This window comes from Cyprinodon tularosa, unplaced genomic scaffold (genome assembly GCF_016077235.1).
Source record: "Cyprinodon tularosa strain WSP-4 unplaced genomic scaffold, ASM1607723v1 ctg430, whole genome shotgun sequence".
NCBI lineage: Eukaryota > Metazoa > Chordata > Actinopteri > Cyprinodontiformes > Cyprinodontidae > Cyprinodon > Cyprinodon tularosa.
In genome coordinates, this window is record NW_024039153.1 from 909,834 (window position 1) to 927,983 (window position 18,150).

The window sequence follows — 18,150 nt, forward strand, 5'->3', positions numbered from 1 at the left end:
TATTATTGATGATCTTAATCATCAATATGATCAAACTTAATCAAAGGAAAATCAAATAAAGACAATATTCAGAGTGAGGATTTGGCATTCATTATTGTTCATATTTGCATTTACATCCTTTTTTTCCACCTTCTGCACTATGTACACACGTTAAATAATCTGGACTCTTATATATTTTATACTCAACCAATAGTCATACAAAATATACAGTAGTTCTATTTGTCACAAGTTTAAATCTCTGTGATATCAGATCATTTGAAAAAATAAAAATACAGAATGTAAGAAGACAATGGATGGTTGGTGTTAAAGGTTAAAAGTCTTAATCTGTATCTGATGATAAAACACTTGGCTTGGCTTGACGTACATGAAGGTATGTAGTTCAAGTTAAAATTGACAGTTCACCACAGACACAATTACAGAGGTGAGTAAATAAAAAGAAAATATTAAAACTACATGCCCAAGTACAGGTAAAAAAATAAATGCGAGGAAACTATTTTATGCTCCTTTTTGTTGTCTGAGGCTATCGCTCAGCTTTTAACTTTGGTGCTTTCCACTGACAGTCTTCAAAAAAATACAGGATGGTCTCATCTATTCCTCCAGATAGACCCAATTACATCTTGAGTGGACACAGTACTTCAGAACATAGAGAGAGCTGAATCCTGCGTGCTTCTCAGGAGAGATTCTTCTGTGTTTTCTCCTTCCCGTCATATGAAAGCCAAATTACAGAAGCAGGATGGTCTTGAAGCTCAGCTAGACGGGAGGAGGGCCCTTCGTGTAGCTCAGCATCGGGTAAAAGGAATGAGCAAAGTTGTTGGACTGAGTGCAGTAGTCCTCCTCTGCCAGCGGCAGCAGGAAGGCGAGGACCACCAGCAGCAGCAGGAGGAGCTGGAGAGGCAGCGCAAACCAGAGGACGCGGCACCAGAACGGGGATCTACGGCCTCTTGCTGAGTCCAGATCAGAACGGGAGGAAGCGGATCCAACGCCGCTGCGTGACCTGCTCACACAACCAAGCAGACACTGAGCATTAGTCAATCACTGGTAATAAAAAAAATCATCTCTGGCTCATCTACACTGCTTCCAACACTAAAATACTGTATAATCTAAATAGAATAAATGAGCTAATTAAATCAATCTAATTTGGACAACAATCATCCTACTTTAATCTTAATCTAATATTCCCCTCTACACATGTGCACTTGTTTAGCTTAGTCTGCCTGTTTTTAATCCAAATAAGATCTCCTTTCAGTGACATGTTAGTCAGTGCTTCAGAGCACACGGATGTGTTTGAAAGATGCTTTAAACACAGCGGACAAAGTTTAAAACTGATCCACATGCTGACTGAAACTTGGTGGGCAAACAGGATAACAAAGACAGTGACGAAACAATATTCAAGCATTCGCACTGCAGTGCTGCACCAGACAAATACACTTAATGTTTGCTTGCATTCCTTTGCAGAAGGTGTTAGGATAAAAGACGACGGGCATGCTGCAGGAATCAGCTGCGCTGACTCGGAAGGTTTGGGCCATGGAGGAAAGTGCAAAGCGTGCCGCGGCAAGAGGAGCACAGCAAACTGAAAAAGCTTTTCTCTGACTATTTATCTCATTAATATATCACTTCATTACATTTGACTTAAAGAGGGCCTAATGTACAAAGGAATTCACACTACTTCATTTTACACTTCATAAATCTACAACCTTCAATGTTTTTATTATGGAAGTTATATGGCAGAAAGTAGAGTACTGTAAAGAGAAAGATAAAAAGGATTTCCATGTCATGATCTGGCCTGTTTGCTCTCCCTTAATTAATAATTCCTTTCACCTGTCATTTTCCCTCCCTGCCTCCATTATAATTTATTCCTCTCACCTGTTTCCTCTGGTTTATATTCAGTTCAGCCTGAGCATTCAGGGCCAGATCATTGCTTGTCTCTCTGTCAGTCTTTCTGTTCAGTTTTTATTTGGTTCATGTCCTGGATCCTAGCAGCCAGTGAAAAGAGGGTTTTAGTGTTTGTCTCGTCTCCTGATCGTCCACTGTTCCTCCCCCGCGGAGTCCTCTGGGTTTTTGGCTCTATATGTGCGGGGGTTCAGTTTTTATCTCAGTAAGCCTGGCTCCAGGGAGGAGACCAGTTTAAAGTCCTGCTTCAAGTTCTGATTCCACGTCCTGTCTCGGCTACCCTCTTCCACTGGGCCTGCTCATCTGCACCTGATCCTGTCTGCTCCTGTGCGTGACCACCTGGTCATGCTTCTGGTCCCAGTCAGACTCTGAACCCTCCTGGGAGCCTGTGGATGCCTGGAAGTCTGGATCCTGCCACCTGTTTCTGTTCCTGCCTGATCTGGATCCTGTCCCTGTCTGTTCTGGATCCTTGACCAGGATCGGCTTCCAGCATGTCCTCTGGAACTGCAGCACTTGGGACCTTCTAGGACTGGACTGTTTAACCAGAGTGTCTGTGATTGGGTGGTGCCCCGCCCCCCATCCTGCAGTGTCCGCAAGCCACAGCTCCATTTAATTTTTAGTTAATTTAATAAACCTTTTTGAACTTTCCTACTGACTGTCTCTCCTTGAATACTGGGTCCATCTGTCCTCGGTTCATGACATTCCAGCTTTTACTTTCAAAAATAAAGATCTCTGATGCCCAGAGATAAAACCCAGTGCTATTTGTAATTTAATCTCTGAATCCAACTGTTTTCTGAAGTTTTTATTAAGAAAATTATGGAACAGCACCAAAAAGACCTACTATGTGGTCTGCCTACAAAGGTAGGTGCTTCTGTGGAAAATGAAGACTTCATATCCCCTTGAACATTGCAACTAATAAATGGTGGTGGCACCATAGTATGGGGAAGCTTTCCAGCTAGTTATTTGCTGCTCTCAGTGGCTGTTTGGATATGAAGGGAAGCTGCTAAACGTTTAAGACTGGGATGAAGGTTTTTAGTTTCCAGCAAAATGTGTTAGACTGTTCACAAATAGTTCACAAATAGTTTCTATCTTCAAGCTGACAGAAAATGGCTCCAAATGCCGATATAAAGGGAGTGAAAGGCGGTTTCATAGAATATAAATGATGGTAACTGAATAAAAAATATGCCACACTTTACCTCTGATTTTGTAAAAAGCAAAAAAGTTAAAACTGCCTTTAATTCTTCTCTGACTTTAAAATATATTTGTCAAATAAAAACCCAGCTAACTACATACAGGTTTGAGGTTTGATGAAACACAAATAAGTTTAATGAGTAAAAACACTTTTGCAACGGACTATCATTCTAAAAGAGCAAAATGGAGGCAGACGATATGTTTATGAACTAAAAGAAATGTAATCCTTCCATGACAATAAACTTTGCTTTACTTTTATAAGAACAACTCCTATGATGTCAAAATGAAGTGATCAAGAATAAATATTACTCTGAAAGGAAACATCCTTACTATTTAAACAATCGTCACTACATGATGGTTTATCATATTTTGGTTGAACTATTAACACCCACTTGAGTAACATATTTTAATAAATGCCTTTGAGGTTCGTCCTGCATGCTTTTCCCACCTATTTAGTAGTAGAAGAAATTTGTAAAGATGATCTTATTATGATCTAACATTCATAATGTTGAAATAGTTCAACCTGATACGTATTATTTCTCCATTGCTTTTATTACCAGTTTATATGTTTAGCTTTAAATGTCCAGAGTTTTACACCTTTTAGCCGATCATTAATTCAGATTCCAAGTTATTTTGCTGATGCAAACTTAATGGGAACAGAATTTAATGTTTTTTAATGACTGCAAAACTTCTCATTTAGTTTGATTATGTTCAATTGTTAAGGAAAAGCTGCTTCTCTGTCTCTACATACTCAGTCCTCTTATAAAGAAGCAGTTCTTCCCTACAATAGCAGCAGCCTTCACTAAAATGAATGGTGATGTGAAACAGGAAGCCTAATCTATGCAGGCGGTGCACCGCAGCAAGAGCCAGAATCTACCATCAACATTCAGTGTGGTCAAAATGTTTGATAAATAGCTGAATGGTGTACGTTTCTAACAGTTTAGTTTCATTCAGCTATTTTTGGTCAAATCCAGAGTAAATGTATTTTTGAAGCACCAATGGAAAATTTTCATTCACATTTCACAAAGAAACAAAGTGAGAAATTAGTTTTTGTTAATTATTTGTAGAGAAATATACATTTAAAATAAGCTGTTGTAATTATCAGCCAATGTCAAAAAACATTTAGCGAACTGCACTCACCGGCCGCTTTATTAGGTACACCTGTCCAACTGCTCGTTAACACTTAATTTCTAAGCAGCCAATCACATGGCGGCAACTCAGTGCATTTAGGCATGTAGACATGGTCAAGACAATCTCCTGCAGTTCAAACCGAGCATCAGTATGGGGAAGAAAGGTGATTTGAGTGACTTTGAACGTGGCATGATTGTTGGTGCCAGAAGGGCTGGTCTGAGTATTTCAGAAACTGCTGATCTACTGGGATTTTCACGCACAACCATCTCTAGGGTTTACAGAGAATGGTCCGAAAAAGAAAAAACATCCAGTGAGCGGCGGTTCTATTGGCGGAAATGCCTTGTTGATGCCGGAGGTCAGAGGAGAATGGCCAGACTGGTTGGAGCTGATAGAAGGGCAACAGTGACTCAAATAACCACCCGTTACAACCAAGGTGGGCAGAAGAGCATCTCTGAACGCACAGTACGTCGAACTGTGAGGCAGATGGGCTACAGCAGCAGAAGACCACACCGGGTGCCACTCCTTTCAGCTAAGAACAGGAAACTGAGGCTACAATTTGCACAAGCTCATCGAAATTGGACAATAGAAGATTGGAAAAACGTTGCCTGGTCTGATGAGTCTCGATTTCTGCTGCGACATTCGGATGGTAGGGTCAGAATTTGGCGTCTACAACATGAAAGCATGGATCCATCCTGCCTTGTATCAACGGTTCAGGCTGGTGGTGGTGCTGTCATGGTGTGGGGAATATTTTCTTGGCACTCTTTGGGCCCCTTGGTACCAATTGAGCATCGTTGCAACGCCACAGCCTACCTGAGTATTGTTGCTGACCATGTCCATCCCTTTATGACCACAATGTACCCAACTTCTGATGGCTACTTTCAGCAGGATAATGCGCCATGTCATAAAGCTGGAATCATCTCAGACTGGTTTCTTGAACATGACAATGAGTTCACTGTACTCAAATGGCCTCCACAGTCACCAGATCTCAATCCAATAGAGCATCTTTGGGATGTGGTGGAACGGGAGATTCGCATCATGGATGTGCAGCCGACAAATCTGCGGCAGCTGTGTGATGTCATCCTTTCAATATGGACCAAACTCCCTGAGGAATGCTTCCAGCACCTTGTTGAATCTATGCCACCAAGAATTAAGGCAGTTCTGAAGGCAAAAGGGGGTCCAACCCGTTACTAGCATGGGGTACCTAATAAAGTGGCCGGTGAGTGTATGTGTCTGTATGATCATGTACAGTAAAAATATCACATATATATTTTTTTTTACAGTATTAGTGCTTTCAAAGAATTAAAAAAAGTATATATTTATTTAGGGCACAATTGAGGTTAAGTTCTATTTTTAGATCTGGTACTTGTATGCTGCCCGGGGTACCTGCCCATAAGACTGAAAGTAAAAACTAACATTGATTAACGACCCATAGCTTCTACCCAATAACATGTTTTAAAGGTATAAGACAGTTGGTGATTTCTTGAACAAAAATATTGACATTTGGCACGTTTTTACCAAAATAACTTCTTTACTGCCTCACAGAGGAACACCTGAGAGGTTAGACTCACACATGACACACCGAGGAGGAGATGGTGAGATAGCAGCAACAGTGAAGAAACATCACAAACATGAGAGAGAGTGAAAGCACCAGAGATAAAAGAAAACGGCAGCTTTTGCATTGTTCATTGCAGACATTTATCGGCTCGGCGCTTTGAGGGAAAGGGGGAGTATGTGTGTTTGCTGAGCAACAGCGAGGAAGTGTTATTAGGTGTTTGCTTTATATTAGATAAGCAGCCAAGGACAGAAGAAGCCTGTCGCTATTCTTTGTATGACTATTCCTTTGGTGGATGTTTGTACTGCAACTCGCCTCGTCATCTAACCTACACAGAGCACCTAGACTGTCAGAAGATGATGGAATTCAATATCATGAGCTGGCATGATTATTAAAATGCGAAATAGGGATAAATGCAGACAGGGTGTATATTAGAGAGCCTGAAGTGGTCTCCCAGTGCATCATGGGTTGAGTTCCATTATCTTCTAGGTGTGCTAGAAGCAACAAAAAGGTACCTGTGGTGAGGACTGCTCACAGACGGTCCCGGCTGTGACAGACTACATTTGCCCCGTTGCTGTTTGCAATGAACAGGGGAGGGGAGGGTGAAAGAAAGAAAGTATGTTTCAGTCCACGCAAATCAAGACAAAGCTACTGATGAAAAGACAACCCAAAATGAAAAAGAGCAGCAAATAAAATTAAATAACAAAAAAAAAAAATTTAAATCAGACATGAATATGAGAGATTTTGTAATTTAGAATAATAAGAGATGTGGCTTTTCAAAGTGTGTGACTACTTTGAATTTCTTCCACTCATGAGTGAGTGATTGCAAATACGAAGCTACACGTCAGGAAATGTGATGCATGACTTTGCTAACAATGGCATCGCTAACAAGCGGTGTAAGCAGTGACATGCCTTTTTGGATTGATCTGATAAAACTATGTTCTGCTATTATCGTAGCTGAGAATCCACAGTGTCTCGCAAAAGCAGTCCTACCCGTTCCGCTTTTCTACATTCTCTCACGCTACGACCTAAAGTTTCAATGCATTTAAATATGGCTTTATGTGACAGACCAGCACAGAAATGTGCATACATGATAAAGGAGAGAAAAAATGATACTTGGGCTTGGAAATCATCTGAGGCAGAGAGAGATTTGAGATGCTAACGGTACCGCCTGACTCATAATGAAAATAGCCGAGTGAATCAAGACTTACATCTAATTGAAAAGTATGTGGCAATACATTAAAAATCTAGATTAGATGGAGATGTACAACCAATCTGAGTTTAAACTATTAAGGACAAAAGGCTGAAATTTGGAACTGTGTATGTTCAAAGCGGATAGAGACATAAGCCAAAGGTTCTATCAACTATTAACTCAGAGAGTCAAGGTGCAAAAATGCATGCCGCAATTTTTAGACCTTTATTGGGTGTAAAAGTTCAAAACAATGAATAATTGTCCATCTACTTTATAATTATGCTCCGTAACTGGTTGATCCGTCACATGAAGTCCAGATAAAATACATTGGAGCTTGTGTTTGTATATCAAAAAAGAGTTGAAATACTTAAATTTTTATGCAATGATTTCTAAAATATATTTTTCTCATAATTAAAAAAACAACCTATAGTTTTACTGCTGGTGTAACAGGTTTACCACAGACAAACTAAAAAATAAATACATCTATAGGTGAGATAAATATGACAGAGTATTAGGGCCACACATGAAGAGAAAAAATATTTTTGCCATGACGAGATTAATGTCGAAATGTTGAGTTTAATGTCGACATGTCGACATTAAACTCAACATTTCGAGAATAAAGTTGAAATGTCATGTTGAGTTTAATCTCGACGTGTCGACTTTAAACTCGCCCTGTCGACTTTAAACTCGCCATTTGGAGAATAAAGTTGAAATGTCATGTTGAGTTTAATCTCGACGTGTCGACTTTAAACTCGCCCTGTCGACTTTAAACTCGCCATTTCGAGAATAAAGTTGAAATGTCATGTTGAGTTTAATCTCGACGTGTCGACTTTAAACTCGCCCTGTCGACTTTAAACTCGCCATTTCGAGAATAAAGTTGAAATGTCATGTTGAGTTTAATCTCGACGTGTCGACTTTAAACTCGCCCTGTCGACTTTAAACTCGCCATTTCGAGAATAAAGTTGAAATGTCATGTTGAGTTTAATCTCGACGTGTCGACTTTAAACTCGCCCTGTCGACTTTAAACTCGCCATTTCGAGAATAAAGTTGAAATGTCATGTTGAGTTTAATCTCGACGTGTCGACTTTAAACTCGCCCTGTCGACTTTAAACTCGCCATTTCGAGAATAAAGTTGAAATGTCATGTTGAGTTTAATCTCGACGTGTCGACTTTAAACTCGCCCTGTCGACTTTAAACTCGCCATTTCGAGAATAAAGTTGAAATGTCATGTTGAGTTTAATCTCGGCGTGTCGACTTTAAACTCGCCATTTCGAGAATAAAGTTGAAATGTCATGTTGAGTTTAATCTCGACGTGTCGACTTTAAACTCGCCATTTCGAGAATAAAGTTGAAATGTCATGTTGAGTTTAATCTCGACGTGTCGACAATAAAGTTGAAATTAGTTCAAGAGAGCCAACCGCTGCACAGGATACATGCACAGAATCCAGAATCAGACATGCCTTGTGTAGATGATTTGGTCAAATTGTACTTTCTGTGATGATTATACAGTTATACAGTTGCATCACTCTTAAAACGCAGACTGCAGCTGTGGAGCGCGGTTGCTCTTTTCTCCAAACTTTGGAATGTCGAGATTAAAGTCGCCACGATATATCAACTTTATTCTCGAAATGGCGAGTTTAAAGTCGACACGTCGAGATTAAACTCAACAAGACATTTCAACTTTATTCTCGAAATGGCGAGTTTAAAGTCGACACGTCGAGATTAAACTCAACATGACATTTCAACTTTATTCTCGAAATGTTGAATTTAATGGCGACATGTCGACTTTAAAGTCGACATGTCGAGTTTAATCTCGTCATGGCAAAAATATTTTTTCTCTTCATGTGTGGCCCTAATACTCCGTCGCAGATAAAGGTTAGACGAAAGTCAAAAGTAAAAGTTTTAATTAGGAAAAACAGGAAAGGAGAATGAAAAACGGTCAATAGGTTTGTAAACATAAAACCGAACAGGTTTGTTAACACATGAAGTAGAAATAAAATATTACCCAGTTTCCCAGGAACAAAAAAAAAACAAACAAAATATGCAGAAACAACAAAGGGTTTGTAAAACGTATGAAACTAAAATGAGATAAAGTGTTTGGAAGAGGAAACATGTAAAGAGAGATAGGATGACAGGGGGAGAATTGGACCTTCAAGGGGGCTTTTGGGGCTCTTAGTATTGGGTTATAGAGGTGTTATTAAACTCCCATTTCTGCTAGGACGCCGTAAACAGGAAAACATTACCGATCGTGTCCGACTCGGTGTACTCCTTCCTGATACCGGACTGACGGAGCCAGACGTGTCCAACTCATCAGCAGACGACCAAGAAGACAAATCCTGAAAATGGGAAAAATGAAAAACAAAATCCCAAAATGCAAGAAGTTAGGAATTCTGTGTTTCAAACCTGAACATCTACCCAAAACTTTATCTTACTGAATTAATCTGAATTAAATAACAGACTTCCAATACTAAAGCAAATAAAAGCAAAAAACATTTAGATAGATTATAATAATGTGAATATCTTTTGTTAATCTGAGACGTCCCATAAAATTTGATATTCTGTGTAAAAGGTCTTGGAAAGTAAAGGTTCAAACTGAACAAGGAGAATCTTACAAAAGTTTTCACGCCCCTGAAGGTTTTTCCACATTTTAATCACCTTTACTTTACCAGGAAAAGAGAATAAATGAACATATTTACGTGTGTGAATGACTCTGAGAGTCTGTGACAAGCTTTAGAAAAAGTAGATTCTTTCCATCCAGGAAAAATTACTTAACTTTTTTTACAACGAAGGTAACATTTGTTTCTAGGAATGGAAATCAGAATGAAGGCTACATATGCATGACACTTTAAGGATTACTACTTACTAATAAAGTTATATACAATATTTAGTGTAACTCTAAATATATGCTTTATGTGGTGTTGGTCTACCACATAACTTCTCAATAAAATAAACTAAGTTAACAGCTTTGAATTAAAATGTAAAAAAAAAACGATTGACCAAGAGGTAGGGATCATTTTGTAAGATGCTGTTTGAGTCTCTTACCTGCTGGCTGCTTGTGATGTCCAGCAGTTTAGAGAGCTCTCTGAGGTCTCGAGTTACTTCTTTTAGTAAAAGTTTGAGGCGATTCCCGATGACATGAACCTTCTCCTTGGCCTCCAGACAGTCACCTCCCTGAGAGTTGACCAGCAACTGGAGGGACATGTCTTGTAGGGGGGCGACTTTAAGCTGAGAGTCCAATAACTCCTGGCGGATTTGCTGTAGGATTTGGAGAGTTATGGAAAACTGATTTAAGTTATGCAAATCTTATCTATGAAGAAGACCTGACTTCTGGCATTTGAGTAATTTTCATATCATCATCTAACATCAAAACTGTGTTATACCGTGAGCGTCTTATGATGTTCGTGAAGAGTATCACTGTCCTGGATCGGATCAATAGGGACGATCTCATTCCTTCTGCGATCGATGTTTTCCAACCAGAGGAGCAGACCGTGGCTCGTCTCATGAAAGTCCTGGTGGGAATAAACTTAAAGACTGAACTCAGGGTTCCTACAGCATAAGGCAAGTTCAATTCAAGACTTTAAGACTTTTTAATGCCACTTGAAATAAAAATTTAAGACTAAATTCACAAGAAAAACCTGCTTGCGACAACTTAACCCAAAGGTTTATTTTAACATAAACCGCTGCACTAATGTTTCACATTTTGAAAAGCTTCCCATACAGGAAGAAAGCTAAAACCACAAATATGACATATTTTAACAATTATTTAACAAACAGGGAACAAAACAAATCAGTTTTAAAGCCCCAACATAACCAGTGCTAAGTCTTTTTGCAGCTATTTTTCTTTATGGTTTTCTTAGTATGTTTGATTTGGTGATAAGTGGAGGCGTTGCAGAGACAAGGGTGGAACTAAACTGAGAAATACCGGCTGTTTCTCTGTAACTCCATTTTGACGCTTTGTGTTTCGAAGCACGAAACACAAAGCGACTCCACTGCCTCCACACTGACGAGCAGTATGGAGGAATATTGAAACGTTTTTTGTGGACTTTTATGGACCTTTCTGTCTCGGGCGCCATAGACCTCCATTATTTGAATGTCAGCAGACAGCAAGAAGCCTCCCAGATCTCCAGATGCATTTGAGATATCAAAAAAGTACTCCAGGGTGTTGTTCAGCATGGGGGTGAGTAGAAAATGAAGGCTAATCATGTTTTGGGTGTACTATTCCTTTAATTTCCATCGTTCCGAGTTTGAATGACTTCTTGCACTAAATCCACTGAGCTTCATGTATGTTCCCTGGTTTTAGCCATGGAGGAAACTCTTGGCTGGAGACAATTTTGGTTACATTTACACTTTCTCATATTTTCCAGACCAAAAGTTAATGGCGCATCTCCCAAATGTCCCGGCCGCAACAGCGCTTTTATTGGTTCCGCTATCGGGACGGAACCAATAATGGCGAGCCGATATTTTTTTTTAAATAAAAAAATTTTTTTTAAATTTTAATGTTTTAATTAGATTACAAAAATAAATCGTAATAAAAATGATCCTATTTATGATGCTTTAAAAAATAAGACCTACGAAAGACTGATTTAAGACATTTTAATACCAATTAAGGCCTTAGTTTTATTTTGAAGAATTCAATGCCTTTTAAGACTTTTTAAGGACCCGCGGGAACCCTGGAACTGCTGTTCCTGTATGTGTGAATTTCTAAATAAGTCAGAATGGAAGCCTAATGACGTGCACTTACCTGACACTGCATGAGAGCCTCCTGAAGCGAGGCCCTCCATTCATCCAAAGAGCTGCCCAGTTTATCCCAGCTGTTGTTCATGTCTTTCAGTTTGGCCTGCAGCTCGCGGGATTCCTCTGTGTCTGACTGCAGGAACTCAGCACTGCACAGGTTGATGGAGAGGACTATAGACTTGCGCTTGTCATACGCCTTCTGAAGCTCCTGTAGTCAGATATAAAGACCAAAAATGGTAAAAATCCATTGATGTAAAAGAAATCTAAGTATATAAAGACTAAGTTTTGAAATAAAGAGCTAAAAAAGCTGTCAAGTTGGTATGGTTAGCTGTATTTTTCTTTTATTTAAAAGATTGTTATTTAAAAGCTTTACTGCAGTAAAAAAAATGTGGATAAAGAATGGCAAAAAACTAAAGCTTCACTATGGAAGTCTAAGCTTCTAAATCATTATACCTTAAATCTGAAATATATTCCCAAGAGGTTAATTGGTTTAAGGGAAAAATGCAATGAAACAAAAACATGGATTTTAAATGTATTTAGAAAAAAACATCTGCAGCTTCTGGTAAGCTTTCATCCTCCCAACAGACGGAATTTATTTATTGAAATGAATGTTTTCTTACTAATAAAACCTAGGTTTTATATCTACATTCATATCAAATCAGTTTGTGAATTGAGAAAATACTTTTTTCAATAGTATTTTAAGTGAAACATATAATATAGAAATAAGGAAAGACGGATTGACTTTTGATATTCGCACTAAATAAAAAATAACTAAATAAAGAGGAGCGGGTAAAATTTGCAACCATGTTAAATAAGACAGGAAATAACGATGGATTGAGGAGAGAGACTAAGAGGGAGAAAAAAAAAGCAAATGAGCGGGATGCAGCCATATGCAGTAAATTAAGATTTTCCATGGTGCGGGGGCCGACGTCAGCATGACGAGCCAGCCAGGCCAGTGAGGACATGAGACCTAACAGCATGACTGAAGCTGGTTAGCAAACAATGCAGGGTCATAGAGTGGCATGATAGTGTTTTTAATGTGTTCAGTGCACACATCATATTAAAGGTGGTCTATCAACAATGTTAATGCATAAATCATCTGTCTGCTTTATCATTTAAATTATAATTCAATTGGTACTGGCTGACTAGAAAAAGACGTGTTTATTTATTTTAAAAGAAAACGTATTCTAAGGGAAACATTCAATATTTGCGTAAGTGTCATCCTTGGTGATGGAGTTGATACAGAGGGAAAGAATAATGCCAGGCGGAGGTGGAAGAGACAAATAAGGAGAGGAATTAGGAAGAGGGGAGGGGCTTGGAATCCTGAGGTTCTGAGTTTGAGCCCCACTCCCACAGACTGCCACTCTGGGTCTCTGAGCAAGACCCTTAACCCCACAGTGCCGCTCGGGCGCCGCAAAATGGCAGCCCACTGCTCCACAAGGGGATGGGTTACATGCAGAGGTACATTTCTCCAATGTGAGATCATTAAAGTTTGGGTATTATTAAGGGGAGTCAGAGAGGAAGCTGGAAAGTAGAGCAGAAACCAAAAAAACCAAACAAAAACAAAAACAGTACTACATACAGGTCCAGAGAGTGGGTTTTTTTTAATAACTTTTTCCTTTTTTTCCCCCATCTTTTCCCATTCCAGTACTAGCTTACATTTTTTTATTTGCTTTAAAATATGTAATCTGCTCGTTTAACAAACTTCAAAACAAATTTTACTTTTTTATTTTTCTTAAAGCAGTACTAAAAAACTTTAAGGTCTGGGCGATTTTGGCTCCTCCAGTGGACAAAAGCTGTATTATTTAGCCTTAAAGTAAGGAAGATAGCATTTCCCATGAGGCCCAGTTTAGAGTAATCTGACTCCGCCAGATGGATTTGCTCCGCATATCCATCTGGAAACCTTCCGTTGAAGTAATTTTGGGAAGGGGCGAAAATACTGGTTAGCTGATTGGCCTATGTTGGTGATAGACGGGCCAAATAAACCAATCAGATGAACGAAGCATATGACATACTAACAGAGCGACGACGAAGAGGAGCCAATTGATAGATCAAACTCTTGCTGAAACCAGTCGGGAGAAAAGCAAGAACAGTGTTTTGCCTCCAGAGCAGTGTTTTGCTCTTCTTTCAGTGAAGAAATACTCTGTAATTCCGATAAAACTTGCCCGATAGCCACGCTAACGCTAGTTTCATCGGCTGAAGCCGCCATGTTCTTTAGACTGAACTGTCGCGCTTCTCGTTGCGTCACACCTCAACCCGCCTCAAAGCCAACGCTGATTGGACGTTCGTTTGGTGAACGGCTCCAAATTTCCTTTAACGGAGAGTCTCCAGACTGATCAGCAAGTGAAACCTTGAAAGCTCGCGAGATCAGGATGGTCTCACGAGGCCCAGTTTAGAGCACACAGCCTGGTAAATTCCAGATCTCCTGGCTGCCTGCAGATAGACTCAACTAGATTTCTGCATTTAGCAGCTGTGTGAAAGAGGAATAGTGACGAGATAATGAATCTAATTGTGGTGAAACAATGTCATTTTAGATGTTGAAAAGTACATCATCAGTCGCTGATGATGTGCTGACCATTTTAGAACCTTGAAACAGATCAATATAATGTTATGTTCAATAATTTCACAGTAAAGACACGTATAGATCGCAGCAGGAAGCTGCTCCATAGCCTGAATATCAACCCTGCACTATTTGCATGAATATACAGTCGCTTAGGAAAATTAAGTCGCATCGACGCCCGTCTTTATAACGAATGCGGAAAAGGGGAAACTACGTATGCCGTAAAGCAGAGGTCTTCAAAGTTTTTCAGGCCAAGGACCCCCAGGCTGATGGCGAGATGGAGCGGGGACCCCCTAATTATATATATTGAATGAAATAGTGTTCTATCAAACTGTTCCTATAGTCACTCTATTACAGATGGAGTAATGTAACTAAAGTAATTTCTCCCTGGGATTATTAAAGTATTTCTGATTCCTGGTTGATGGGACAGGTGTTGTGAATGAAACGGTGCCCAGCTTAAAGAGCTCCTGTGTGTCTCTGAATGTGAGCATTGATGACTGAAAGACATCTTCTGCCTCCATTTATCTGTTTACTACAGTGTGTTGAAGTCATGTTAATGTGGATTTAAAGATATTTCAATAAGTGGAAAAATTTCAGGGGGGAATATAAAAAAAACAGTCTAATCAACCAAAACGTTCACGTCCCCCATGCAGTACCTCTGTGGTCCCCTAGGGTCGCAGACCCCCTGTTGAATACCTCCACCGTAAGGCTTTCTGCAAATATTTATTTGTTTTGTTTGGCAGGGTTACTGACACCCTCCTCAAAGTTTCTTAGTGCAGGTGAAAGCGATACAGACGTGTTATTCAACTACTTGTAAGTCTTTGTATAATTACAAAAATTAAGAAAATATTTTATGAAGGTTAAAAAGTTAGTAAGTGTTGGTTTAATGTTACATAGATACGTTCACATAGTATTAGCTACCAGGCTAAATTACCACTGCAGCAGGCCGCTATCTACGAGCCTTTATATTTTAGGTAGTAAAAACAAAGTTAGAATAAAAACAACAAACAAAACATTTAAATTCAGAAATGTGGGCCTAATGAAAAGTATGTTAAATAACTGTCTGTAGGTTCATGTAAAATAAAAATGTTAATCTGACAAACAGAATCTATATTCTGATATATTGATGGCTGAACTTTTTCCAGGTCTATTACATTAAAAAGCAAACATGTACATGAAAATATATGATTAGAAATTCTGAAATGTTGACGTTTTAAAAGGTAGATGATTTTGCAGATGCAATTCAGGAATAAAACAATAAAACCATTATGAGTAACAGATAAACTTTCATAACTTCAATGTAAAAGAATGCTGATTTTATGACCTTGAGTTTTTTAATGCGGAGCTCAATCATCTGGAAGTCTGTGCTGACGTCCAGCTTCTGCTGCTGCTCCAGCTCTTCCTCCGTTCCACCCAGCCACGTCCAAATATTGTTCAGGTCAGAGTTCAGCTGGTGCCACTGTTGCTGGTTTTGCTTTGAGCGCATCTCTTTACTGAGATCCTGAGCCTGCAGGAGCTCCCAGCGCTCAATCACACCTAGATCGTAAGATACAACAGAAATAGATGTTCAATAAAAGAAATTCTAATCTAGTTCTATCACAAAGGCTAATAGCAGGGCTAATTGTTTATTTTCTATCCATTGCTTGCTTTGTGCAGCATAGCTTATTCATGTATAGGGTTTACAATTATAGTTTTGTGGCCAAAGGAAGAAAAGACTGTAGCAGCTTGATACATATTAAAAACCTAAATAAAATATATGTGAGAATATATATATAAACTATAACATAACTTTTAGAAATGCAATATATTTATATTTAAAAAGTTAAAAGCATGGTACTGCTAAGTCCAACTGTGAGGGATGGGTTTAGCTGTGGTGTTACCTGATGTCTGGGACTCTGAACTGCTAGGATCTGCCAGTCCAGATATTGTATCGTCTTCGTCTTTCAGCTCAGAGCCCATCCTCTTCACTGTGTCAATGCTGCCACGACACTCACCCAACAGTCGCATCTTAACAACAAACAAACCCACTTACTTCAAGTTAAACACCAACTTTTTTATTAACACTGGTTTTTATTGAATGAAAATATGGAAAGTATGAAATGCTTAATTATAGATTTGTCCTATTTGGTGTTTACATATAAGTTATAATAGGTTTTGCCATATTGTGTTTGCTCTGACATTTGATTGAGACATGCCCTTTGATTTATTAACATTTGCTTTTGCTCTGATCTAAACCAGTTGTTCTCAAAAAGTGGGACATGAAGGGACATGTTTTTTTCCAGCAGGTGTTACAGCTAAAAAGGGACCTTGTTGATAAATCCTACTAAATGGGACAACAGCACCACCTGCTGGTTAATCTGTGCCTTGAGCCATTATTTTTTACCCTTAGTTTTGACTGCAAGGATGTAATTTAAGTCTTTTAGACTGTTGTTAATTTTATGTAGTTTAGAAAAGACATGTTAATAAATTCCATTTGTCAGAAAAATGTTGTTTCAACATTATTTTAAAAGGGACTGTAAAGTCTTTGGTTATCTTAAAAGTTTTGTCTCTAATGCATTTGACAATTTTGTCGCAATAGGGAAGGCCTAAACTTTTTCATTCTCCAAAAAAGGGGAAGAACATAAAATATTTGAGAAAAGCTAAACTAGCAAAAAAAAAAAAGCTGATTGGTTACCTGTCTTCCATGCTGAGCTTTTAGCCAATCACATCCACAGTAGGAGCTGAGACGTTTCTCATTCTGGATTTGTTTCATGGAGTTAACTACCAAATCTGATTGGGAGGAACCACAAATATCTTCCCATCGACAAAGGCACAAATCATGATCTTTTGCTTGTTTTTCAACAACAAATAGAGGCAATTCCAGTTAATGTTTTGCTTTGCTTCGCCCTTACGCCTCTGTGGTGACGTCATACATGTCACTGCCTTTAATTGGTGTAAAACATTTCTGTATGGAGGCCAAATGCATCTGCAGGCTTCTGGCAAGTTGTATTTTTTGGGAGATTGTGAATTCACAAATCTCGCAACAAGGGTTCTAAATATATATCAATCTGTCCCTGCTTTAATTTGGAAACATCTGTAAACCTTGTGCAATTTTCCTTTCCACGTTGCGAACATGAGCCAATTTGTGGTGCATAAAACATACAAAGGTTTGCAACTGTAGTGTGACATGAAATAAAAATGAAAAAAACAAAACAACTTTTGCAAGACATCCTAGTAGGAAAGAAATGAATGATGAATATATTATAATGAGGATTTCGCTGTAAGGGTGAACATACATAGCCCATATATGATGCATCTGTTTCGGTGCTTAAAGGAGTTCGGCTGCGACTGCTGTCCGTTTGCTGCAGGTGGGAGCGACTCGCATCAAGGGGATGCATATGGGAATCTGCTGAGGCAGCCTCTCCTGTTGACACAAAAAGAACCAATCACCTTCAGGTACAATGCTAGGTATCAATAAAGATGGTGATTTGTGATTTTAGTCCAAGAGAAGTTGGACCTGCTTTTACAGAGAAAAACTAGATAACGTGTAAGATGAGAAGTCAGGAGAGCAGATTGGTTTTCCAAATATTATGGTGTGTCTTAGCCAGAACTCTTCCCTGGCTCTCAGGGCGAGAGTGAATTTAAAAGCACAAACAAATCTGCTATCCCTTCAAAAGAAAATAGAATTTGCTCACTGTGACAAAAGCCTCTCAAAACACATGCTGTTCTAAAACAAGGAAAACACACAAAAAGAATCCAAATATGTTAGCTACCCAGCAACACTGCAGGTAAAATGAAGACAGCGAGTTAGAAAGAGGATTTAGGCTGAATTCCATTTCTGTTCTTTGAAAAAGTGGCCAAAGCGAGAGCAGGAAATTAAGAGAAAATGGAGTTCAACCTACACCACCGTGTTAGAAAGTGC

The 18,150-nt window shown here is 39.0% G+C and overlaps 1 protein-coding gene across 1 annotated transcript in view; it reads right to left on the reverse strand.

Annotated features, from left to right (window-relative positions):
- Positions 1 to 70: 70 nt before the first annotated feature.
- syne1b (spectrin repeat containing, nuclear envelope 1b) overlaps positions 71 to 18,150 on the reverse strand; it is a 178,025-nt gene continuing 159,945 nt past the window's right edge. Inside the window, exons 140-148 of the mRNA XM_038299516.1 lie at positions 17,525 to 17,652; positions 16,130 to 16,256; positions 15,574 to 15,785; positions 11,697 to 11,897; positions 10,336 to 10,464; positions 9,998 to 10,210; positions 9,199 to 9,291; positions 6,280 to 6,338; positions 71 to 994 (exon numbers count right to left, since the gene is read on the reverse strand). Of these exons, the coding sequence (XP_038155444.1) occupies positions 751 to 994; positions 6,280 to 6,338; positions 9,199 to 9,291; positions 9,998 to 10,210; positions 10,336 to 10,464; positions 11,697 to 11,897; positions 15,574 to 15,785; positions 16,130 to 16,256; positions 17,525 to 17,652 (1,406 nt within the window). The 3' untranslated portion in view covers positions 71 to 750. The remainder of the gene's footprint in view (positions 995 to 6,279; positions 6,339 to 9,198; positions 9,292 to 9,997; positions 10,211 to 10,335; positions 10,465 to 11,696; positions 11,898 to 15,573; positions 15,786 to 16,129; positions 16,257 to 17,524; positions 17,653 to 18,150) is intronic.